Raw genomic sequence first — 26,546 nt, 5'->3', positions numbered from 1 at the left:
ATCTTGGGAGCAACAGGACGGATGACGTGAAACCCAGCAGGGATTAAAGGACTTTAAAACACAATGTGCACAGAAAGTGGAGCACACAAAAGTCTTGAATTTCAATCTTAAAACACAGGTGTGCGTCCTAATGGGTCTTAAATAGGATTATGATGATTACATCACTGAGCCACGCCGGGGAACCTGCAAAAACCAACGTGGAGCACAACAGTGGGCAGCGGACCCAGGTGAAGGAAGGAGAGCCCAGGATACTTGGGACAGGTATGTAACAAAAATTGCACCTCTACTTTTAGGCCAATCTCCTGTCTGTTCATACAGGGTGACAATAAGTAGAGGAGAAAGTTCCTCCCAGGTAAAGAACATTATTACAGCCAAGATCTAACCTAAATGTTCACCTGCCTACATAGACAGGACACTGATTAAAAAGAAAAAAAAACAAAAACATTATTAAAGCTGCAATCCTTCATTTATTAGAAATTAGGATTTGTCCTACAATCAGATTCTAAGAAGATTTTTAGAACAATTATAATCTCACAAAGAAAAAAAAATCAATAATTCTAAACAATGTAACAAACGAGAAAGTTTAGAGACATTTGAATGGTTCTTATTTGAGTAAAGAAACAACACTTGCAGGACCCTGGTCTAGTGGCCACATTGGTGGTCCGCAGCTGCCGAAGCGAAGCCCTGAGGAGCTCTTCCTACCCAGCATAACAGAATGTGTGCGACGTACTGCAACGATGACATCGTTCCGAGCGAGAAGAGGCGCCGGGGATGACGGATGAGGAAGGTGGAGGAGGAAGTTGGAGGTGCGCAAGGCTCTAGTCCAGCGGCCACAGATTACTGATGCAACCGCTGGACCCGGATCTTACAAATCTTTTTCCTCAACTTTGGTTCTAATTAAATCCAAAAAAGAAAATGGGGAACAATGACATCAAAGTCGAATCTAGGGTAGTGGTCCGAAACCTCAGACTTTCTGATTGTTGTGAAACTATAACTCTCAACATGCACTAAAACCCATGATGGGAGTTGAAGTTTCTTTGCAGCCAGAGATCCACAGGTTGCAGATCTTTCAGAGAACATCAACAATGTATCTATCACTTTGAGAATGTATCAGTCTATGACATCGAGAATGAGTCTATGACATCACAACTTCCTGAGTGACACAGTACAATGGAGGAGAAAATCTGGGCTTCCAGAAAGTTCTGCTTATCCTTCGCTGTTTGCAGACCTTGTAGACGATAGAATGCGGCTGCACGAATAGCGGATGCTGAACCTCCGCACGTTATATTACAATCTACTGCACTAATCAAGGAAGGAAAACTTCTCAGAAAGCCTTGAGCAAGACAATGCAGCAGGGGGAAGTCATTTACAAGGAGCCGGCATTGTCTGGACCTCATACAGGCACCAGATGTAATGATATGACTAAAGAATAATTCTAGGTGAGCTGTCCCTTTAAATGAGTAGTTTGGTTTTGGAAATCGGGTCCCCTCACCTGATAGGGACTCCACTCCTAATCACAGAGCCTCCTCCAGCATAGACCTCCTCACTGGAGGACTACAGCTTGGGTCGGTGGAAATGTCCTCTGTAGTCACAACAACTCTTTTTTCCCAAGGATCAGCTAATTATGGCGATTCCGGCTACTGATCATTTATTATTACATGCCGGCCATCAATAATTAGTAATGTGAATAAGACGTTCGGGAAGTATAAAAACCACTGTCACACCTGTTATTGATATCATAAGACAACTCCATTTAAAGGCGCCCTATCATTATCATGGACCTATTTTAATAAAGGCATCAGCCTAATGCCCTAACTTAGTTTTATTATTGGGTAAAATGACCCCTCTAAGAAGCCCCCTAAAATAGTCAAACAAGAAAGAAAGAAAACACTTCCTGTTTCTGTGGAGGATCTGGGGCATAGCACAGCGATCACATGATCTCTCTCTACCAATCAGCAGCAGTGAAAAGCCTCATGTGATACATCATGTGACTGCATAGAAACAGGAAGTGATTTTTCTTTAGCCGAGTTTATCAATTTATAGGGCTATTCTCTTGTAGTTCTATAGGGGGGGATCATATTGGGGTTCTAACTTAAAGATCTTGGTCACAATAAGAGTCCCTTTAAATATGCAGGTTGATCTTGTGTTGAAGGTGGATACAGTAAACATTTCCAGTAACAGTTTTAACTTTTAGTTACTTTTTGATAAGTTTTTAAGATCATTTATGTAGGGTTGTAGGACTGACTGTGAAAAGGGATTCCTAATGGTTTCCAGAAGGAGGGGAGCACCTGACCCCGGAACCTGCGGATACCAAAGGCCCCCTCTGTTATACGAGTTATAAGACACCAGCATTATAAATGCCATTGGTTGGTAGGGGATGAGTCCTCACTGATTACACCCTGATAATCCATTTTGTCCCAGTGAACCAATTAATGGTGCTGTGTTCGGTATACGGGGTAAGGTGCCAGTTGAATCATTGGTGCCAGACCCCGAATGAGCTCAGAAACCAGTGAATTACGAATCCTACAATTTGCTTTACAATAACTTAATATTGGGGTTAATGGATATCTCAGAATTGAATAGCTCCCCCAGTGGAGCCTCAGTGTCTGGCACCAGACGGTAGACCCGTCATTATGGTGTCACGTCATCATTTAGCAGCAGTTAATTCATCTTCCAGCGTCTCCTCCCTGCTCTTCATATCATGGTGGTGACTTGTTGGGTTCTCTCTGGGCTTGCAGCAGGACTGGCAGTATTTTTTGCACAGGTTCCTCCACAGTTCAGTGTATTGCCGGTGGCTTAATCCTAAAATAACGGGGATGACGGCGGCGCTGCCACTTCCTACACACGTGAGCGTCAGGACAATCCATAAGCTGATCTCATAATTCTCTATGACCAGCACTGAGACCTGGAGAAGAGCGATGTAAGGAACCCAACAGATGAGGAACGTCAAGGAGAAGATGGCGATACATTTGGCGAATCGCAAGTCCATCTGGCGCTCAATCTCTGTCACCACCTCCCGCTGCACTGATCGGTGCAGCTTCTTGATTTCTCTGAGTTGCCTTCTGGCCACTGAAAGGAGCTTGATGGTGATGAAACTCATGGCCAAGATGGCCGGGATGACCACCCCGTACGTCTCCAGGTATATATAGGCATTTGGGAACACCTGTTTATAGGAACAAGTGTCGTTACTTTTCCAATTATTCCAACCCAATAATGGAAGGCAGGAGAACACCAGGGGAAACGTCCACACCAGGAACAGGGAGAGCGGGACACAACGGTGCACCCAAATTTCCCGATAGTGCAAAGGATAGATGATGCACAAGTACTTCTCGTAGTGCACCATCAACAAGTTAGCCAAGAATGAAAGGAAGAAGAAATTGGGGGATATGTAGGCAAGAAAACAGCCGGCATACCCCAGGTCCTTGCTAAATTTCATCCGAGGGATAATAGGCAGGAGAACGCCGGTGAAGAAGTCGGCAAACAGCAGGCTGAGGAATAAGTAATTGGCCGTGTTGTGCAACTTCTTGTTGAAGACGATTCCAATGATGATGAAAAGATTGGAGAGGATGATGAAGGCCGAGAGGGGGCTGGACAGCAGGATGATGAGCTTCTCCTGGTCTCTATGATGATCTGACAGATTCTGAGATACGTCCAGCTCCATCTCTCGTACAGTCAGCACCAATAACCAGTCCTTAGCCGAGGGTCTGAGAACATTTCTCCTGATGGGGCAAGTAGGAGATGACAGCTATGAAGATTTCCAATGGAGGCGCTGAAAGAAAGGAAACAAATAATTAGTCAACATGCAATGGTGGATACTCGAAGAATAATATCTATGGATACATTGTACTGGGGGAAACTATTGTATTATTAGTAAATACAGTTGAAACCAGAAGTTTCCATACACTATATAAAAAGACACATCTGCATGTTTTTCTCAATATCTGACATGAAATCAGAATAAACCTTTCCCGTTTTAGGTCAATTAGGATTACCATAATTTTTAATATTTGCCAAATGACAGAATAATGAGAGAGAGAGAATGTTTTACTCATTTTTATTACTTATTGCAAAGTCCAAAGTTTCCATACACTAAGATTACTATGCCTTTAAACAATTCTGGACTGCCCATATGATGATGACATGTGTTTGGAAGCTTCTGATGTTTTTTTGGCAACATCTGAGGTAATTAGAGACACACCTGTGGATGTATTTAAATGCACACCTGAAACACACTGCTTCTTTGTGTAGCCTCATGGGAAAATCTAAAGAAATCAGCCAAGATATCAGGAAGAGAATTGTGGACTTGCAAAAGCCTGGCTCATCCTTGGGTACAATTTCAAGATACCTGAAGGCGCCTCGTTCATCTGTATAAACAATTATATGCAAGTACAAACAAGATGGGAATGTCCAGCCATCATACCGCTCAGGAAGGAGATGGGTTCTGTGTCCCAGAGATGAACGCGCTTTGGTCCGACATGTGCATATCAACCCAAGGACAAAAACAAAGATCTTGTGAAGATGATGGTGGAACTGGTAAGATTGTGTCAATATCCACAGTGAAACGAGTACTGTATCAACATGAGCTGAAAGACCACTCTGCCAGGAAGAAACCATTACTCCAAAAGAAACATAAAAAAGATAGATTAATGTTTGCAAACGCACACAGGAACATAGACCTTATTTTTTGGTGGCATGTCCAGTGGTCTGATGAAACTAAAATTGAACTTTTTGGGCATAATGACCATCATTACATTTGGAGGAAAAAGGGAGAAGCTTGGAAGCTTAAGAACACCATCCCAACTGTGAAACACGTGGGTGGCAGCATCATGTTGTGGGATTGTTTTGCTGCAGGAGGGACTGGTGCACTTCACAAAATAGATGGCATCATGAGAAAAGAAGATTATGTGGCAATACTGAAGCAACATCTCAAGACATCAGCCAGAAAGTTAAAGCTTGGGCGGAAATGTGTCCTCCAAATGGACAATGACCCAAAGCGTACTGCCAAAATGGTAACAAAGTGGCTTAAGGATAACAAAGTCAATGTTTTGGAGTGGCCATCACAAAGCCCTGATCTCAATCCTATAGAAAATGTATGTGCAAAGCTGAAAAGGCTGCGAGCAAGGAGACCTACAGACTTGGATCAGTTACACCAGTTTTGTCAGAAGGAATCGGCCAAAATTCCGACCAACTATTGTGAGAAGCTGTGGAAGGAGATCCCAAACGTCTGACCCAAGTCATTCAGTTTAAGGGCAATGGTACCAAATACTAATGAAATGTATGGAAACTTTTGACTTTGCAGCAAGTAATAAAAATGCCTTAAAACATTCTCTCTCTCTCATTATTCTGGCATTTGGCAAATATTAAACATGATGGTATAATCCTAATTGAAATGATCTCGATGGTCAAGATGGATGGAGTGGAGGATGGCTGGTTGATGGACACCCCATGCAAACATGGCTGCGGCGCTAACAAGGAGGAGGTGGAGTAATGTTTTTGGCTGGAATCATGGGGAGAGAGATTGTCGGCCCTTTTAGGATCCCTGAAGGGGTAAAGATGAACTCCATAATGTATGTTGAGTTTCTCAAACAGCACTTCCTGCCATGGTTCAAGAAGAAGAACCGTGCATTTCACAGCAAGATCATTTTCATGCATGATAATGCCCCGTCTCATGCTGCACATAACACATCTGCATCTCTGGCTGCTATGGGCATAAAAGGGGACAAACTTATGGTGTGGCCCCCATGCTCCCCTGACCTCAACCCCATTGAGAACCTCTGGAGCATCATCAAAAGGAGTGTCTATGATGGGGGGAGGCAGTTCACATCTAAGCAACAGCTCTGGGAGGGTATTCTGTCCTCATGCAAAACAATTGAAGCAGAAACCATCCAAAACCTGACAAATTCAATGGACGAGAGAGTTCAGAAGCTCCTTTCGAACAAGGGGTCCTATGTGCAAATGTAACATCACCTAGAATAAAGTTTTGAGTTGTAAACTGTTTGATTTCAGTGTGTAATAACCTGCTAATGCTTATAATTTCACAAATGACCATTTTTTTGTTCTTTATTAAAATGAAAAGGTTGAAAACTCTGCTGTGCATAATAATTTGGAACATGCATTGTGAGTGCAGTTTGAGTTTTGTATTTTTTTAAAAATATCCTGTTATCATAGGCAGTTTGTACAAAAACCTTTCAATTGTCTCTAATAGTTATTTGACTGGAAAATTACAATGATTGCAATTCATATAGGTAATTCGGGAAAATCTGAGAAAATATTATTTGCATAACAATTCGGAACACAGTGTATTTATATGACCTGTGTGTATTGTGTATATACATATGATGACCCCTTGATTTCTCGTTACGCCCCCTCTTTCTAGTCTACAGATCTCTGCAGTAAAAAATCTATCATTTTCCAGCCATTATACGTGTAATGATCGGTGATCGCCACCTGTGGTCATATAGGCTGGGGATAAAAATCAGTTTCTCTTCACTGAGTTTACAAGTTTTCCCCTGGTCACAAATGACTTTCCTAGAAAATTATAGCAACCGCTCACTTTATGGTCAGGGATGAGTTCAGAGCCATAAAAAAATAACCAAATTCTCCCTTCTTTATGGGGGCGTTGGAAACGAAATGCATAAACATCCGTGCAGGGAATGGACTTTTTATAGCTGCTGCTAGTGAAGAAGAGCTCAGGTATAATCAACAAACAGTAAGCGGAAACGGCAATGAAGGAGCGCAGTCAGCCAGGTGTGCACGCAGGTAGAGGCAATGGGGGCGCGCGGTCAGCCAGGTGGGCACGCAGGTAGAGGTAATGGAGGCACGCGGTCAGCCAGGTGTGCACGCAGGTAGAGGCAATGGGGGCGCGCGGTCAGCCAGGTGGGCACGCAGGTAGAGGCAATGGAGGCGCGTGGTCAGCCAGGTGTGCACGCAGGTAGAGGCAATGGAGGAGCACGGTCAGCCAGGTGTGCACGCAGGTAGAGGTAATGGAGGAGTGCGGTCAGCCAGGTGTGAGCAGGTTGAGGCAATGGAGGCGCGTGGTCAGCCAGGTGTGCTCGCAGGTAGAGGCAATGGAGGCGCGCGGTCAGCCAGGTGTGCACACAGGTAGAGGCAATGGGGGCGCGCGGTCAGCCAGGTGTGCACGCAGGTAGAGGCAATGGAGGCGCACGGTAAGCCAGGTGTGCACGCAGGTAGAGGTAATGGAGGAGTGCGGTCAGCCAGGTGTGAGCAGGTTGAGGCAATGGAGGCGCGTGGTCAGCCAGGTGTGCTCGCAGGTAGAGGCAATGGAGGCGCGCGGTCAGCCAGGTGTGCACACAGGTAGAGGCAATGGGGGCGCGCGGTCAGCCAGGTGTGCACGCAGGTAGAGGCAATGGAGGCGCACGGTAAGCCAGGTGTGCACGCAGGTAGAGGTAATGGAGGCGCACAGTCAGCCTGGTGTGTGCAGGTAGAGGCAATGGAGGTGCGTGGTCAGCCAGGTGTGTGCAGGTAGAGGCAATGGGGGCGCACGGTCAGCCAGGTGTGTGCAGGTAGAGGCAATGGAGGCGCGCAGTAAGCCAGGTGTGCACGCAGGTAGAGGTAATGGAGGCGCACAGTCAGCCTGGTGTGTGCAGGTAGAGGCAATGGAGGTGCGTGGTCAGCCAGGTGTGTGCAGGTAGAGGCAATGGAGGTGCGCGGTCAGCCAGGAGTGCATGCAGGTAAAGGCAATGGAGGAGCACGGTAATCCAGGTGTGCATGCAGTTAAAGGCAATGGAGGCACGCGGTCAGTGTCAGTCAGGTATGCGCAGGTAGAGGCAATGGAGGAGTACAGTCAGCCAGGTGTGCACACAGGTAGAGTCAATGGAGGTGTGCAGTCAGCCAGGTGTGCACGCAGGTAGAGGCATTGGAGGAGCACGGTCAGCCAGGTGTGCACGCAGGTAGATGCAATGGAGGAGCATGGTCAGACAGGTGTGTGCAGGTAGAGGCAATAGAGGCACACAGTAAGCCAGGTGTGCATGCAGGTAGAGGCAATGGATGAGCGCAGTCAGCCAGGTGTGCATGCAGGTAGAGGCAATGGGGGCGCGCGGTCAGCCAGGTGGGCACGCAGGTAGAGGTAATGGAGGCACGCGGTCAGCCAGGTGTGCACGCAGGTAGAGGCAATGGAGGCGCGTGGTCAGCCAGGTGTGCACGCAGGTAGAGGCAATGGAGGAGCACGGTCAGCCAGGTGTGCACGCAGGTAGAGGCAATGGAGGCACGCGGTCAGTGTCAGTCAGGTATGTGCAGGTAGAGGCAATGGAGGAGTTCAGTCAGCCAGGTGTGTACACAGGTAGAGTCAATGGAGGTGTGCAGTCAGCCAGGTGTGCACGCAGGTAGAGGCATTGGAGGAGCACGGTCAGCCAGGTGTGCACGCAGGTAGATGCAATGGAGGAGCATGGTCAGCCAGGTGTGCACGCAGGTAGAGGCAATGGAGGAGCGCAGTCAGCCAGGTGTGCACGCAGATAGAGGTAATGGAGGAGCGCAGTGAGCCAGGTGTGAACGCAGGTAGAGGCAATGGAGGAGCGTGGTCAGCCAGGTGTGCATGCAGGCAGAGGCAATGGAGGCACGCGGTCAGCCAGGTCTGTGCAGGTAAAGGCAATGGAGGTGCGCGGTCAGCCAGGTGTGTGCAAGTAGAGGCAATAGAGGCAAGCGGTAAGCCAGGTGTGCACGCGGGTAGAGGCAATGGTGGAGCGCAGTCAGCCAGGTGTGCACGCAGGTAGAGGCAATGGAGGAGCGCGGTCAGCCAGGTGTGCATGCAGGCAGAGGCAATGGAGGAGCGCGGTCAGCCAGGTGTGTGCAAGTAGAGGTAATGGGGGAGCGCGGTCAGCCAGATGTGCATGCAGGTAAAGGCAATGGAGGCGCACGGTTGGCCAGGTGTGCACACAGGTAGAGGCAATGGAGGAGTGCGGTCAGCCAGGTGTGCACACAGGTAGAGGCAATAGAGGCACGGGGTCAGCCAGGTGTGCACGCAGGTGGTGGCAATGGAGGCATGGGGTCAGCCAGGTGTGTCCAGGTAGAAACTATGGAGGTGCGTGGTCAATCAGGTGTGCACAGGTAGAGACTATGGAGGTGTGTGGTCAGATAGGTGTGCGTAAGTAGAGACTATGGAGGAGCGTAGTCAGACTAATGTGCGCAGGTAAAGACTATGGAGGTGCGTGGTCAGTCAGGTGTGCGCAAGTAGAGACTATGGAGGTGTGTGGTCAGACAGGTATGTGCAAGTAGAGACTATGGAGGTGTATGGTCAGACAATTGTGCGCAGGTAGAGACTATGGAAGTGCGTGATCAGTCAGGTGTGCACAGGTAGAGACTATGGAGGTGAGTGATCAGACAGGTGTGCCCAGGTACAGACTATGGAGGAGCGTGGTCAGACAGGTGTGCGCAGGTAGGGACTATGGAGGTGCGTGGTCAGGTGTGTGCAGGTACAGACTATGAAGGTGCGTGGTCAAACAAGTGTGCGCAGGTAGAGACTATGGAGGTACATGGTCAGACAAGTGTGCTCAGGTAGGCTATGGAGGTGCGTGGTCAGACAGGTGTGTGCAGGTAGAAACAATGGAGGTGCATGGTCAGACCAATGTGCGCAGGTAGAGATTATGGAGGTGCGTGATCAGTCAGGTGGGTGCAGGTAGAGACTATGGAGGTGCGTGATCATACAAGTGTGCCCAGGTGCAGACTATGGAGGTGAATGGTCAGACAAGTGTGCACAGGTAGAGACTATGGAGGTGCGTGGTCAGACAAGTGTGCGCAGGGAGAGACTATGGAGGTGCGTGGTCAGAGAAGTGTGCTCAGGTAGGCTATGGAGGTGCAGGGTCAGACAGGTGTGTGCAGGTAGAGACAAAGGAGCAAGGTCAACCAGGTGTGCAGGTAGAGACTATAGAGGGGCATGGCCAGACAGGTGTGCGCAGGTAGAGACTATGGAGGTGCGTGGTAAGACAGGTGTGTTCAGGTAGAGACAAAGGAGCAAGGTCAACCAGGTGTGCAGGTAGAGACTATGGAGGAGCGTGGTCAGGCAGGTGTGCACACAGGTAGAGGCAATGGAGGCACGGGGTCAGCCAGGTGTGCACGCAGGTAGTGGAAATGGAGGCATGGCGTCAGCCAGGTGTGCGCAGGTAGAAACTATGGAGGTGCGTGGTCAGACAAATGTGCGCAGGTAGAGACTATGGAGGTGCGTGGTCAATCAGGTGTGCACAGGTAGAGACTATGGAGGTGTGTGGTCAGATAGGTGTGCGCAAGTAGAGACTATGGAGGTGTGTGGTCAGACAGGTGTGCGTAGGTAGAGACTATGGAGGAGCGTGGTCAGTCAGGTGTGCGCAAGTAGAGACTATAGAGGTGCGTGGTCAGACGTGTGCACAGGTAGAGACTATGGAGGTGAATGATCAGTCAGGTGTGCAAAGGTAGAGACTATGGAGGTGCGTGGTCAGACAGGTGTGTGCAGATAGAGACTATGGCGGAGCGTGGTCAGACAGGTGTGTGCAGGTAGAGACTATGGACGTGCATGGTCAGACAAGTGTGCGCAGGTAGAGACTATGGAGGTGTGTGGTCAGACAGGTATGTGCAAGTAGAGACTATGGAGGTGCATGGTCAGACAATTGTGCGCAGGTAGAGACTATGGAGGTGCGTGATCAGTCAGGTGTGCACAGGTAGAGACTATGGAGGTGAGTGATCAGACAAGTGTGCACAGGTAGAGACTATGGAGGTGAGTGATCAGACAGGTGTGCCCAGGTAGGGACTATGGAGGTGCGTGGTCAGGTGTGTGCTGGTACAGACTATGAAGGTGCATGGTCAAACAAGTGTGCGCAGGTAGAGACTATGGAGGTACATGGTCAGACAAGTGTGCTCAGGTAGGCTATGGAGGTGCGTGGTCAGACAGGTGTGTGCAGGTAGAAACAATGGAGGTGCATGGTCAGACAAATGTGCGCAGGTAGAGATTATGGAGGTGCGTGATCAGTCAGGTGGGTGCAGGTAGAGACTATGGAGGTGCGTGATCATACAAGTCTGCCCAGGTACAGACTATGGAGGTGAAAGGTCAAACAAGTGTGCACAGGTAGAGACTATGGAGGTGCGTGGTCAGACAAGTGTGCGCAGGGAGAGACTATGGAGGTGCGTGGTCAGAGAAGTGTGCTCAGGTAGGCTATGGAGGTGCATGGTCAGACAGGTGTGTGCAGGTAAAGACAAAAGAGCAAGGTCAACCAGGTGTGCAGGTAGAGACTATAGAGGTGCATGGCCAGACAGGTGTGCGCAGGTAGAGACTATGGAGGTGCGTGGTCAGACAGGTGTGTTCAGGTAGAGACAAAGGAGCAAGGTCAACCAGGTGTGCAGGTAGAGACTATGGAGGAGCGTGGTCAGGCAGGTGTGCACAGGTACAGACTATGGAGGAGAGTGGTCAGACTGGTGTGGGTAGGTAGAGACTATGGAGGAGAGTGGTCAGACAGGTGTACGCAGGTAGAAACTATGGAGGTGAGCGGTCAGCCAGGTGTGCGGACAGGTAGAGGCAATGGAGGCACGGGGTCAGCCAGGTGTGCACGCAGGTAGAGGCAATGGAGGCACGGGGTCAGCCAGGTGTGCACACAGGTAGGGGCAATGGAGGATCGCGGTCAGCCAGGTGTGCGCAGGGAGAGACTATGAAGGTGAGTGATCAGTCAGGTGTGCGTAGGTAAAGACTATGGAGGTGCGTGGTCAGTCAGGTGTGCGCAGGTAGAGACTATGGAGGTGCATGGTCAGACAGGTGTATGCAGGTAGAGACTATGGAGGTGCGTGGTCAGACAGGTGTGTGCAGGTAGAGACTATGGAGGTGCATGGTCACACAGGTGTGTGCAGGTAAAGACTATGGAGGTGAGTGGTCAGACAGGTGTGTGCAGGTACTTTGGAGGTGCGTGGTCAGTCAGTTGTGTGCAGGTAGAGACTATGGAGGTGCGTGGTCAGACAATTGTGCGCAGGTAGAGACTATGGAGGTGCGTGATCAGTCAGGTGTGCACAGGTAGAGACTATGGAGGTGAGTGATCAGACAGGTGTGCCCAGGTACAGACTATGGAGGAGCGTGGTCAGACAGGTGTGCGCAGGTAGGGACTATGGAGGTGCGTGGTCAGGTGTGTGCTGGTACAGACTATGAAGGTGCGTGGTCAAACAAGTGTGCGCAGGTAGAGACTATGGAGGTACATGGTCAGACAAGTGTGCTCAGGTAGGCTATGGAGGTGCGTGGTCAGACAGGTGTGTGCAGGTAGAAACAATGGAGGTGCATGGTCAGACAAATGTGCGCAGGTAGAGATTATGGAGGTGCGTGATCAGTCAGGTGGGTGCAGGTAGAGACTATGGAGGTGCGTGATCATACAAGTCTGCCCAGGTACAGACTATGGAGGTGAATGGTCAGACAAGTGTGCGCAGGGAGAGACTATGGAGGTGCGTGGTCAGAGAAGTGTGCTCAGGTAGGCTATGGAGGTGCATGGTCAGACAGGTGTGTGCAGGTAAAGACAAAGGAGCAAGGTCAACCAGGTGTGCAGGTAGAGACTATAGAGGTGCATGGTCAGACAGGTGTGTTCAGGTAGAGACAAAGGAGCAAGGTCAACCAGGTGTGCAGGTAGAGACTATGGAGGAGCGAGGTCAGGCAGGTGTGCACAGGTACAGACTATGGAGGAGAGTAGTCAGACTGGTGTGCGTAGGTAGAGACTATGGAGGAGCGTGGTCAGACAGGTGTACGCAGGTAGAAACTATGGAGGTGAGCGGTCAGCTAGGTGTACGGACAGGTAGAGGCAATGGAGGCACGGGGTCAGCCAGGTGTGCACACAGGTAGGGGCAATGGAGGATCACGGTCAGGCAGGTGTGCGCAGGGAGAGACTATGAAGGTGAGTGATTAGTCAGGTGTGCGTAGGTAGAGACTATGGAGGTGCGTGGTCAGTCAGGTGTGCGCAGGTAGAGACTATGGAGGTGCATGGTCAGACAGGTGTGTGCAGGTAGAGACTATGGAGGTGCGTGGGCAGACAGGTGTGTGCAGGTAGAGACTATGGAAGTGCATGGTCACACAGGTGTGTGCAGGTAAAGACTATGGAGGTGAGTGGTGAGACAGGTGTGTGCAGGTACTTTGGAGGTGCGTGGTCAGTCAGTTGTGTGCAGGTAGAGACTATGGAGGTGCGTGGTCAGACAAGTATGCACAGGTAGAGACTATGGAGGTATGCGGTCAGACAGGTATGTGCAAGTAGAGACTATGGAGGTGCATGGTCAGACGAATGTGCGCAGGTAGAGACTATGGAGATGCGTGATCAGTCTGGTGTGAGTAGGTACAGACAATGGAGGTGCGTAGTCAGACAAGTGTGCACAGGTAGAAACTATGGAGGTGCGTGGTCAGACAAGTGTGCTCAGGGAGGCTATGGAGGTGCGTGGTCAGACAGGTGTGTTCAGGTAGCGGCAAAGGAGCAAGGTCAGCCAGGTGCGCAGGTAGAGACTAGGCAAGTGCATGGTCAGACAGGTGTGCACAGGCACAGACTATAGAGGAGCGTGGTCAGACAGGTGTGCGCAGGTAGAGACTATGGAGGTGCATGGTCAGACAGGTGTGTGCAGGTAGAGACTATGGAAGTGCGTGGTCAGACAGGTGTGTGCAGGTAGAGACTATGGAGGTGCGTGGTCAGACAGGTGTGTGCAAGTAGAGACTATGGAAGTGCGTGGTCAGACAGGTGTGTGCAGGTAGATACTTTGGAGGTGCGTGGTCAAGTCAGTTGTGTGCAGGTAGAGACTATGGAGGTGCGTGGTCAGACAAGTGTGCACAGGTAGAAACTATGGAGTTGTGCGGTCAGACAGGTATGTGCAAGTAGAGACTATGGAGGTGCATGATCATACGAACGTGCGCAGGTAGAGACTATGGAAATGCGTGATCAGTCTGGTGTGAATAGGTAGAGACTATGGAGATGCGTGATCAGTCTGGTGTGAGTAGGTAGAGACTATGGAGGTGCGTGATTAGTCAGGTGTGCACAGGTACAGACTATGGAGCTGCGTAGTCAGACAAGTGTGCACAGGTAGAGGCTATGGAGGTGCGTGGTCAGACAAGTGTGCGCAGGGAGGCTATGGAGGTGCATGGTCAGACACGTGTGTGCAGGTAGAGGCAGAGGAGCAAGGTCAGCCAGGTGTGCAGGTAGAGACTATGGAGGTGCGTGGTCAGACAGGTGTGCACAGGTAGAGACTATAGAGGTGCGTGGTCAGACAGGTGTGTGCAGGTAGATACTTTGGAGGTGCGTGGTCAGTCAGTTGTGTGCAGGTAGAGACTATGGGGTGCATGGTCAGACGAATGTGCGCAGGTTGAGACTATGGAGATGCGTGATCAGTCTGGTGTGATTAGGTAGAGACTATGGAGGTGCGTGGTCAATTAGGTGTGCACAGGTAGAGACTATGGAGGTGCGTAGTCAGACAAGTGTGCGCAGGTAGAGACTATGGAGGTGCGTGGTCAGACAAGTGTGCGCAGGTAGAGACTATGGAGGTGCGTGGTCAGACAGGTGTGCACAGGTACAGACTTTGGAGGAGCGTGGTCAGACAGGTGTGTGCCGGTAGAGACTATGGAGGTGCGAGGTCAGACAGGTGTGTGCAGGTAGAGAATATGGAGGTGCCTGGTCAGACGAATGTGCGCAGGTAGAGATGGTGGAGGTGCATGATCTGTCGGGTGTGCGTAGGTAGAGACTATGGAGGTCCGTGGTCAGACAGGTGTGCGCAGGTAGAGACTATGGAGGTGCATGGTCAGACAGGTGTGTGCAGGTAGAGATTATGGAGGTGCATGGTCAGACAGGTGTGTTCAGGTAGAAGCAAAGGAGTGAGGTCAAACATGTGCACAGGTAGAGACTATGGAGGTGCGTGGTCAGACAAGTGTGCGCAGGTAGAGACTATGGAGGTGTGTGGTCAGACAGGTGTGTGCAGATAGATACTTAGGAGGAGCATGGACAGACAGGTGTGTGCAGGTAGAGACTATGAGGGTGTATGGTCAGACAGGTGTGTGGAGTTGGAGGCAAAGGAGCGAGGTCAGACATGTGCGCAGGTAGAGACTATGGAGGTTCGTTGGTCAGAGAAGTGTACGCAGGTAAAGACTATGGAGGTGCGTGGTCAGACAAGTGTGCTCCGGGAGGCTATGGAGGTGCGTGGTCAGACAGGTGTGTGCAGGTAGAGGCAAAGGACCAAGGTCAGCCAGGTGTGCAGGTAGAGACTATGGAGGTGTGTGGTCAGACAGGTGTGCACAGGTACAGACTATCGAGGAGATTGGTCAGACAGGTGTGCGAGGAAGAGACTATGGAGTTGCTTGGTGGTCAGACAATTGTGCGCAGGTAGAGAGTATGGAGGTGCGTGGTCAGACGAATGTGCGCAGGTAGAGATTGTGGAGGTGCATGATCAGTCAGGTGTGTGCAGGTAGAGGCAAAGGAGCGAGGTCAGACAGATGTAATCAGCTAGAAACAATGGAGGTGCATGGGCAGACAGGTGTGTGCAGGTAGAGACTATGGAGGCGCATGGTCAGTTAGGTGCGTGCAGGTAAAGACTATGGAGGTACATGGTCAGTCAGGTGTGTGCAGGTAGAGACTATGGAGGAGCGTGGTCAGACAGGTGTGCATGTCCCTAAATGCTACCATACAGGATGTTACTCATTGTGGTCCATGAGCCGAGACCCCTTTGATTATATTAGTCCTAATAATATCACGGGAGCATCGTCACCAGTATTCATTAGGGGGTACAGTGCTCCCCGTATGAGCCCATCCCAATAATCTAGCGTTCAGTATAAGATCCTCCGACCCCTCCTGTCACTTACTGACTCCGTTATGCCGCCTGTATCCGGTCCCACATATTACAGCAATCTGCGGCTTGTCAGGAATTCTCGCTCCTCGCGGCTTTTCCTTCTCTATGGGAAACACTTTATAAGAAAGACATTCCCAGGGGCGGAGAGCTACTTGTCGCGGCATCTTGGGCTGCGTGCACACTGCGCTCATACACTCAGACCATAATAAACATTAGGAGCTTTTCTCGGCAGATGATGTAATGTTCCCATAGGACTTCATGTATCAGAGGCCAAGAGGTGTTTTGTGGCCTCCGTGAGGCCAATAAGTATCGATGCATCATTTACCAGTACAGGACAGTCACCACAAAAAATGTATAAGGTTATACGTTCTGTGTGATACTGTCTGCTGAGCAGTGTATCTCATCCTTTGTGCTGTGCCAGTGTATCTAAGCCTCGGCCGCACATCCTAACATTCTCCACCCTCGTTACTGGAAACGTCTGTGATGTCGGGATTTTCCCGGTATTTGGTCGCTGTGATGCTGTTGGGTCAGAGGAGAAATGAGCTGGAACATCTGCGGATTAATGTTTAACTTCTCTATAGAAAGCGTTCCGGGCGCAGCGTCCGGCTGTTTGACGAGATGTCACAATGTCTGGTAAGATGCAGAAAATGGCGCAGATTCACCGAGAGGGTAAATACGGTTTCCAGGCGTCCGAGAGAATTCTGACTCCCAACGAAAATGCTTTACAAACAGATTTGTTACTTGCAGAGGACAAGCGACAGCGTCACAAGGCAGCCCAGACTGAAAACGCAGAAAATAATTGCCTGCCTGCGAAAAGCAGCAAGTTCAGAGGGAGTTAAAGGGGCAGGCCGGGACTTAAAAAAAAGTTGCGCAAAGCAAAAAAAAAGTTAAAATTAAAAAAAAAAAATTTCATTTTGGAAAATCCCACGTTCACAGCTCTGGAGCTGCTGCTCCTGCTCCTCTCAGCCTTGTTCTGCAAGGATGAACTGGCGACCATCTGCAGGTGACCGCTGCTGCCAATCACTGGCCTCAGCAATGATGACATCATGTATAACAGAGACTACCGCAGAAGGTCTGCTATACTTGTATACAATCCTGGCACCTTATAGTCTGGACACTGGACAGATACATATACAGAACCTGCGCTGATACATTGTAACAAACTGTCAGGACAGGAGAAAGATTTGTGCTGCGGATTTGTCCAGATATGATACAATTGTAACAAACCCGTAGTTGTAAAAAATATTATGTCAGGATGTTTTTTTGACCACTGTACTGGACGTATACAGGAAGGTTTCCATTCACTGACAGTAAGTAGAGGTCTTGAAAATGGCAACAAATTAGGACTCAAGATTGCAGGATACAGATGTCTGCTGTTAACCAAAGCTACTACTAATCTCCCTCCTGTTTTATTAGTTCGCTACATTGTATCGATATCAATCTGGAGGTCAGAATGTTAAAATCACAAAGGACCAAACCCTCAGCTGTGATAAGTTTCGGGCTAAGAATGATTTTGAAAGCCTGGAAGCAAAAAGTAATACACATGATGACAGCAAAGAGCGATCCTGTAAATGGTGACTAGTGTTGAGCATTCCGGTACTGAAATATCGGGTATCGGCCGATATTCGCGGTATCGGAATTCCGATACTTAATTCCGATACTTTTGCAATATCGTATACCGGAATCGGAAGTTCCCATAATGCAATGAGCCATTTTCATTTTATTCAGCCAATGAGGATCCTAAGAAGTGTGGGCACATCCTGTTAGGCATGTAGGCATCTTAACTAATGGCATGGCTGTGATTGGCTGCTGAAATGATGTCATGATGCCCTATAAAAGCCGCCGCCGCCATTTTGAGCTCACTCTGCTGTGAATTCAGTTAGGGATAGGACGCTGTTGTTCTAAGGGACAGTTTTAGCTACCTATTTGGTCTATTCTGCTTTACCCAAGCTACTTTATAAATCGCTGTGCCTTGCAGTGCTAGTGCACAGTTCTCTGTGCTGTTCACCGCTTTCTGCAAGGTCTCTGTGTGTGAGTGCAGCTCACCCTGTAGTGTGTGCTTCAACCACGTCTGGTTGTAGTGCACTCAGTGTGTGTCACTGCCTCATACATTGTCCTTTTTTGCCAATTCATAATTTTTCCTGATATCTCCTATTAGTGTGGTGGTTCCATCCGTATTCAGCTAAATTGGTTCCAAACACACTATATAGGAGTAGTTAGAGGAGCCTTTCTGCAGCATTGTGCTCTGCAGCCCCAGCCAGATTAGTATTAGCCTATTTTTTGTAGCCTCATCTATTGCATTGTAGGTTACCTTCCTACATTGTAATAGCTACAAAAAGTTTGTGATACTATCGGTATTACATCTTTGGGCACATCCAGTGTCTTTTTGTGACAAAAAAAAACTAAATAAAGTTCACCAAACACTCCACTTTACAGTTGTGTAGGCCACATTAGCTCATATTAAATACTAGTCCACACTTTATAAAATGAGTGTTTCTTATACCTGTTAGCAGCTGTTCAGAAATAAGCACACTAAGCCCTTAGTACTTTTCTGCCTATCTTTATCAGTCTACCAAGATGAAGAAGGCAGGGAGTAAAGCATGTGGTCGTGGTCGTGGGCGTGGAGTTTCTGCAGGGAGAGGACGTGAGGATTCTGTGCCTGCAGGGAGAGGATGTGGGGATTCTGTGCCTGCTGCGGGCACCAGTGACTCAGCATCCCCCAGTTTTACCAGGGAACAGTCCTTTATGCGCTGCTTTGTAGGAGCTAGCCGTACCCCACTGCTGCGGGAGGACCAAATTGAAGCCGTTGTCGGATGGATGGCAGCTAACGCATCGACTTCAATTAGTTCCAGATCCTCTCAGGTCCTGAGCACTGAAGAGCACCCATCTGTCTCTTCACCACCTGCCAAATTGCCCAAGCAGTCAGAGAGCCCTGGACAGGAGCCATCTCTACTTCTGTTCTCTGAATCTCTTGGCTTGGAAAGAGGGGGCCAGCCAAGCAGAATTCGAGAATTTGAAGAAGAGGTAGTATGCAGTGATGCGCAACCGTTTTGTCTCTCTGAATCTGAAGAGGCGGGTGGGCCAGTGCCTATGGTCAGCAGCACACCTCAGTACGCATCTGATGATGAAACTCAGGTGCCACTTTCTGGTGCGTACTGTGCTGTCGAGACTACCCAGGAGAAGCAGTTGTTTGAAGAGGGTGGTGTAGATGATGAGGTCCTTGACCCATCATGGTGTAAGGGACAGGAAGGTGGTGGGAGCAGCTCTGAGGAAGAGATTCCCCAAACAGCCCAAAAAGGAGGGAGAGGGAGGGGGCAGACTTGGTTGCCTGTAGCCTCCACTTCGGCACCCATTAGGAGCATGGCTCTTCCAAAATCCAAAGCGGGCGCTCCCAAGACTTGCAGTGCCTGGTCCTTTTTTGACACAGTTGCAGATGACATTTGCTTTGTCAAATGCAAGCTGTGTAATCAGAAGGTGAAAAGAGGGAAAAGTGTCAGCAACCTTAATACCACAAATATGTGGAAACATGTGCGGACCAAGCACGTGGTGGAGTTACAAAGACACACTGAAGACCTAGGCCAACCTACAGCGCCACCTACCACCTGTTCAGCTCGTGTTGTAGCCTCTTCCTCCAGCTCACACACAGCTGGTTCGGCTTCCTCACAGGATCGCCATGGAAGAATCTCTGGCACTGTTGTACAGAGACACAGTGTAATTCCACCCATAGCACCACTTTCCCAGTCATCCTCACACTCCCAGGCCAGTCTACAGCCATCGTTAGCACAGGCATGGGAGAAAAGGCGCCCATACTCGGCAAGCCACCCCCGAGCACAGGCTCTGAATGCTGGCATTGCTAAACTACTGGCCCTTGAAATGCTATCATTCAGGCTGGTGGAGACTGACACCTTCCGTAACTTTATGGCATTGGCAGTCCCACAATACAACGTGCCCAGCCGCTTTTATTTCAGCAGGCAAGCCGTCCCTGCCCTGCAACATCATGTGGAGGGAAAAATTAAACATGCGCTACAAAACGCCGTCAGTAGCAAGGTCCACCTGACCACCGATGCGTGGACCAGTAAGCATGGACAGGGACGATACCTTTCCCTCACTGCCCATTGGGTAAATGTTGTGGAGCCGGGTACAGATCTTGAGAGTGGCGCTGTACGTGTTCTGCCAACTCCAAGGATTGCAGGAATCCAGTCTGTACACATTGACTCCTCCTCATACTCCAGTTCCTCTGAATCAGCGCTGCAGGAGCCGTCACGGTCTACCTCCACATCGACCCATGAACGGTTACCTGTTATGATGACCGATATGAGCACAGCCGTGGCCAAACGTCAACAGGCCGTATTAAAATGAATTTCTTTGGGGAATCGAAGCCACACAGCGCAGGAGCTATGGAATGCCACCAAATGCAGAGCGACGTGTGGTATGTGCCAGCGAATCTCCACCCAGGCATGGTAGTGTGTGACAATGGCCGAAATCTGGTGGCAGCTCTGGGCCTAGGCAACCTCACTCACATCCCATGTCTGGCACATGTGCTCAACTTGGTCGTGCAGAGTTTTTTGAGGGACTATCCGGATCTTGATGCACTGCTTCACAAGGTCCGCATAGAGTGCGCTCACTTGCGGCGTTCCAGCAACGCAAGATCACACATTGCAGCTCTGCAGCGCCGATTACGTCTTCCGGAACATCGCATCATATGTGACCTACCCACCAGGTGGAATTCAACGTTACATATGTTGGAGAGGTTGTGTGAGCGGCAGGCAGCAGTAATGGAGTACCAGCTGCAGCAGGCGCAAACAAGTCGCAGTGCGCGCCGTTCACACTTCACCACCACTGAGTGGGCCTCTATGAAGGACATTTGCCACGTTTTGCGTGCCTTCGATTATTCCACGCGGATGGCGAGTGCAGATGATGCACTAGTCAGCATGACTATCCCCCTTATCTGCCTGCTTGAAAAAGCACTGCAAGCACTAAGGGACGAGGTTTTGGAAGAGGTGGAGGATGAGGAGTCACAAATGCCATCTGCTTCTCTACAGCCTGCGCAACGTGGTTCCTCACAAAGGCCTAGGCAGGGGACACTTTGTGAGGAGGATGAGGAGGAGTCAATGGATGAGGAAGACATCTGTCCAGAGGAGGGAGGTACACAATGCTCTAGTAGTCAGTATCTAGAGCGAGGGTGGGGTGATGCAGAGCAGGCAGAGATCACGCCTCAAGCAGGGGACAGCGTTTCTTGGCCAGTTGGCAGTCTGCAGCACATGGTTGATTTCATGCTGCAGTGCCTGAGAAACGACCGCCGCATCGCCCACATTCTCAACACGGCTGATTATTGGGTGTCCACCCTCCTAGATCCTCGCTACCGGGACAACTTACAAAGCCTCATAACACCGTTGAACCGGGAGCGTAAAATGCGGGCGTACCAAGACGCACTGGTGCATTCCATCATGTTCTCCATTCCAACCGAGAGCAGTGCTGCTAGTGCTTTACAAAGCAGCTCAGTGTGTCGAGGCAGTGGAGGAAGCTCTGCACAAAGAGGGAGCAGAAGCAGCGCTTCAGCACAAGGCAAGACCAGTATGGCCGAAATGTGGCAAAGTTTTGTGTCCCTGCCGCCACAAATGTCTACACCATCACTGACGGCTCCAGTCAGCAGGAGGCAACATTTCCGTCAGATGGTGACAGACTACATGTCTTGCCCTCTTAGTGTACTCCCAGACGGCTCTTCTCCCTTCAAGTTTTGGGTCTGTAAGCTGGATACATGGCCAGAGCTTAGCCAGTATGCATTGGAGGTGCTAGCTTGCCCTGCTGCTAGTGTATTATCGGAACGCGTCTTTAGTGCCGCAGGTGGTGTACTAACAGACCGTCGCATGCGACTATCCTCCGATAACGTTGACCGGCTGACTTTTCTCAAAATGAACAAGGCCTGGATCTCTCATGAATTTGCCAGTCCTCTTCCAGAATAAATAATTGGTTGGCAACAGTATCCAGGTCTCCTGTTGTGTTCATGTTTCTACCACCTGAACAGTAATCCCTGAGCTCCAACACCGCCAGTTGGCACTCGGAAGTGCCGTCAACACAGTCAACGCTTGCTGCCGTGTTATTGGGGTTCAGTAACGTCAGCTGTTCCCCTGCTGTGCGGACGGCAATTTCTCCTGCTTTGTCCACATCCACTGTACTACTGATTTAAAACTTGCTCCAATTACACCTCTGGCTCCTCTGTTTTCAGTATTATTCCTGAGCTCCAACACCGCCAGTTGGCGCTCGGAAGTGCCATCTGCACAGTCAACACTTGCTGCCGTGTTATTGGGGTTCAGTAACGTCAGCTGTTCCCCTGCGTGTGTCCGGCAAATTCTCCTGCTTTGTCCACATCCACTGTACTACTGATTTAAAACCTCCTACAAATACACCTCTGGCTCCTCTGTTTTTAGTATTTACCCTGGGCTCCAATACCGCTAGTTGCTGCTCAGAAGTGCCGTCTGCACAATCAACGCTTGCTCCAGTGTTATTGGGGTTCAGTAACGTCAGCTGTTCCCCTGCTGTGTGTCCGGCAAATTCTCCTGCTTTGTCCACATCCACTGTACTACTGATTTAAAACCTCCTCCAAATACACCTCTGGCTCCTCTGTTTTTAGTATTTACCTTGGGCTCCAATACCGCTAGTTGCTGCTCAGAAGTGCCGTCTGCACAGTCAACGCTTGCTCCAGTGTTATTGGGGTTCAGTAACGTCAGCTGTTCCCCTGCTGTGTGTCCGGCAAATTCTCCTGCTCTGTCCACATTCACACTACTACAGATTTTAAAGTTGCTCCAATTACGCCTCTGGCTCCACTCTGTTTTTAGTATTTACCCCGGGTTCCAGCACCGCCAGCTGTTTCCCCGCAGTGTCTTTGGCACGGGTACTCTCTCCTGCCCAGCCTGGTTCCAGCACGCCAGCTGTTTCCGGGTAGTGTCAACGTCACTTTGCCTCCAATGCGTTGTCCTGTCGTGTTGCGATCGGGTTAGCCGACTCTATGGTGCCTGCAGTTTAGGTGACTCCTATGTGGGCTGCGGGATCTGGCAATGAAGGCTGGTTCCATAGTGCCAATAGGACAAGCACCCCCTGTAGGACTGTGGGTTTTGGTAACTGCGGCCGGCTCGCGGCCTTGAAACTTTTTTTTACTTGGGTACCTTCTGCTACCCATCCGGGTTCCAGTACCGTCAGCTGGTTCTCGGCAGTGCCTTTGGATTAGGTGCCTCCTTCTCGGTATCCAAGTTCCACCAACGTCTGCTGGTCCTTGGTAGTGCTTTCTGGCACAGGTACCTCCTGCTTAGTAACCGAGTTCCAGTACCGTCAGCTGGTCTTCGGCAGTTCCATTGGCTCTTGTACCTTCTGCTACCTATCCGGGTTCCAGTACCGTCAGCTGGTCCTCGGTAGTTCCATTTGCTCTAGTACCTTCTACTACCCATCCGGGTTCCAGTACTGTCAGCTGGTTCTCGGCAGTGTCTTTGGCACGGGTACTCCCTCCTGCCCAGCCTGGTTCCAGCACGCCAGCTGTTTCCAGGTAGTGTCAACGTCACTTTGCCTCCAATGCGTTGTCCTGTCGTGTTGCGATCGGGTTAGCCGACTCTATGGTGCCTGCAGTTTAGGTGACTCCTATGTGGGCTGCGGGATCTGGCAATGAAGGCTGGTTCCATAGTGCCAATAGGACAAGCACCCCCTGTAGGACTGTGGGTTTTGGTAACTGCGGCCGGCTCGCGGCCTTGAAACTTTTTTTTACATGGGTACCTTCTGCTACCCATCCGGGTTCCAGTACCATCAGCTGGTCCTTGGTAGTTCCTCAGCCTTCTTGTACCTTCTGCTACATTTCCAAGTTCAAGCTTTTTGAAATGGTTCTTGGTAATCACTCTGGATCTCCATGACGAGGACCCTGAAGACGAGGACCCTGAAGACCAACCCGAAGAAGACGAGGACCCCGAAGACGACGACCCTGAAGAATAGGACCCTGAAGACCACCCTGAAGAAGACGAGGACCCTGAAGACCACCCTGAAGAAGACGAGGACCCTGAAGACCACCCCGAAGAAGACGAGGACCCCGAAGACGAGGACCCAGAAGACCAACCCAAAGAAGACGAGGACCCCGAAGACGAGGACCGCCGAAGACGACGACCCTGAAGACCACCCCGAAGAAGACCAAGAAGATGACCCTGAAGAACTTGACCAAGAGGACAAAGAAGAGAAGACAAGCACCAAGATACAGAAGAACAAGAGACAGAAAACCAAGAAGCAGAAATACAAGAAGCTGCAGAACAAAAAGCGGAAGAACATTAAGCATAAGACTAAAAATCAGAGCAAAAGATAATATCTAAATTAAAAGCAGAAGATGACTAAGCAGTGTATGGGGGTGAGTCCGTTCCTCCTCGTGGTGCCCCTGGAAAAGACCTGCTGCTGCAGGCCAAACTGAACGCGGACAAATCCTGTTGTAAATCTTTTGTGACGGGCAGAACGAAAGGTGTAATGTCCAACCTTTTATAGATAACAACTACAGGAATGCCTGTCACAAATAAGAATATGATGAAGAAGAAGAATATGAAGAAGATGAAGAAGTAGAATATGAAGAAGAATAATAGTTGAATAAGAAGTATATGAAGAATGTATAAAAAAAGAATAATACCAAGAAGGTGAAGAAGAAGGTGAAGAGCATGGAAGTAGTGAAACATAAATATCTGACAAAATATAAAAATACTTAACATAGTCAATATTTCCGTAACTCAGAACGTCTTAAAAAAAAATATTAATTCCTGCTATTCCATTTGATTGGGCTAAACCTCTATGCCTTTATTGCCTCCCCCACCTCCCCCAATACATTCTACATTATTCTTAGTTGTTTTCCTTCATGTAGAATTAACCTACAAGGAAAGAAAGGGTTTATTTTCATTCCGATATTTCTGTCCCATTGACTTGCATTGGTTTCCGGTATCGGAATCGGCGATATCCGATACTTTTTCAGTATCGGTCCGATCCAATCCGATCCGATATTTCCCGATATCGGAAGGTATCGCTCAACACTAATGGTGACGAATTGAAATAAAAAATATAGAAGAAAGTTTCAGGAATTTAACCCTTGCCTGCTCCGTAATTAGATATATACTGAGCCTGCTCCGTACTGGGCAGGTGCCTCCATCCGCTAGCTCTGATCGCTGCTGTTCTCTGACAGCAGAATTAATGTGAGTGATACTGATGGGATATTCAGTCGGACGTCCATCGCTGCCTCCAGGATGCTATCATGTGCTGCTATGGAGCTGGGGTCGGCTAAGAGACTGGGCTTAATCCGAGACTAATTATTAAAAAAAAAATACAAATGATGAAACAATTGCAGCTTCAAAACCCCAAGGGAGAGTCAAGAATAAAGTAAAAAAAGGTTTTAAAAAATATTAAAAAATAAAAAAGTATAAATCCTCCCCATTCAAAAATCAAGAGATTAAAAAAAAGGGAATTTGGTATCACAGCGTAAGAGTCCGGTCTATCAAAATATAACATTATTTAACACATAAGATATTAACGCCATAGAGAAAACAAAAGGATTGCGCTATCTGATCGCTGCACTTCCCACAAAAATACAAAGTGCTCATTGCTTCATGTTGTCTGTTCCCCAATTAGCTGCAATAAACGACAGCTCCCCGCACACAGACACAATCCCTCAAACAATTGTATCCATCAATGGGGAAATAAAAAAAAGTTACAGAAAATGGCGTCACGTCCTAAGTACTTGTTCTGACAAATTTCAGAACTTTTTTAAATCATTAAATTAGTAATAAAACCTGCACAAACCCCCCCCAAAAAAATCAATGGCAAAAGTGCAGAGGTTTTCTTTTCACCATTTCGCTGCACTTGGAGGTTCTTACTTCCAATTTTTCAGTACATTATATGATAAAGTGAATAATATCCTTCAAAACTACAACTTGTCCCGCAAAAAACGGTCCCTCAATGGCGATGGGCAGAAAAATAAATAGTGAAAAAAAAAAAAAGCTCAAATACAAAAATGAAAATTAGCTGCATCCTTAAGGGGTTAATAACCTAAGAACTTTTTATATTGGCAATAACCCAAATAGCAACTCCACAACATAGGTCAGTCCAGAAGGTTTTCTGGATGGCAGAGCCGGTGAGCGCAGCTCTGGAGACTCAGCTCCGTCCGGGAAATGGCAGCTTGTATTCTGCAGAATTCTTATCATCTGATCCAACCAAAAACTGCTGAGAAATCCCAAGCACTTACCGGCTGAGAAATGTCATATTCCTTCATGGTGAATGCGCGATCCATACAGCGTCTCACAGGCGCGGGTATGAGAGGTGCCAGTACGGCTCCACCGTCAGAAGATTTATGATTGTCATCTGCCGGGCGAGCACTCTGGACTTTATCACTTCTCTGCTTCCTAGATTATTATCACCATCATCATCAGATCTCACTTACTGATACCTATTGTGGAATTGCTACTTATGCGATTCCCTGACATCGCAGTAACGTTTGTGACAATCTCAATAACCCCGGGGAAGTAACTATAGGAGGAGTGGAGGCTGTGGCCTCACCCAGATCCCGGAGCCTCAGAGGTCGCTTCACCCATTAGGAGACAAACACTGAACAGCAAAATGTGAAAAACAAAATCTGTGTCAGTCAAACTCTTGGCCACAAGTGTAAACATGACACCGGGCAGGAGAGGGGCCCAGACTGTACATTGGGGTCCAGGGGCTTCTTAAATACCCAGAAAATGGGAGATCCCTCTGGAGATCAGAGGCCTCACTACCAAAAGAGGAAC

At 49.1% G+C, this 26,546-nt stretch overlaps 1 protein-coding gene across 2 annotated transcripts in view; it reads right to left on the bottom strand.

Annotated features, from left to right (window-relative positions):
* Nucleotides 1-461: 461 nt before the first annotated feature.
* GPBAR1 (G protein-coupled bile acid receptor 1) overlaps nt 462-26,546 on the bottom strand; it is a 38,714-nt gene continuing 12,629 nt past the window's right edge. The window contains exons 1-2 of one of the 2 annotated variants that reach the window (XM_073645709.1): nt 26,009-26,197; nt 462-3,769 (exon numbers count right to left, since the gene is read on the bottom strand). In XM_073645709.1, the coding sequence (XP_073501810.1) occupies nt 2,648-3,661 (1,014 nt within the window). In that variant the 5' untranslated portion in view covers nt 3,662-3,769; nt 26,009-26,197 and the 3' untranslated portion in view covers nt 462-2,647. Of the gene's footprint in view, nt 3,770-26,008; nt 26,198-26,546 lie in introns of those variants that run through there. The other variant, XM_073645708.1, reaches the window with a different exon arrangement.

Source organism: Phyllobates terribilis, unplaced genomic scaffold, assembly GCF_046119375.1.
Source record: "Phyllobates terribilis strain yellow unplaced genomic scaffold, ASM4611937v1 Scaffold_9__5_contigs__length_417890890, whole genome shotgun sequence".
Lineage (NCBI taxonomy): Eukaryota > Metazoa > Chordata > Amphibia > Anura > Dendrobatidae > Phyllobates > Phyllobates terribilis.
This window is presented reverse-complemented; position numbering and strand designations above follow the sequence as displayed.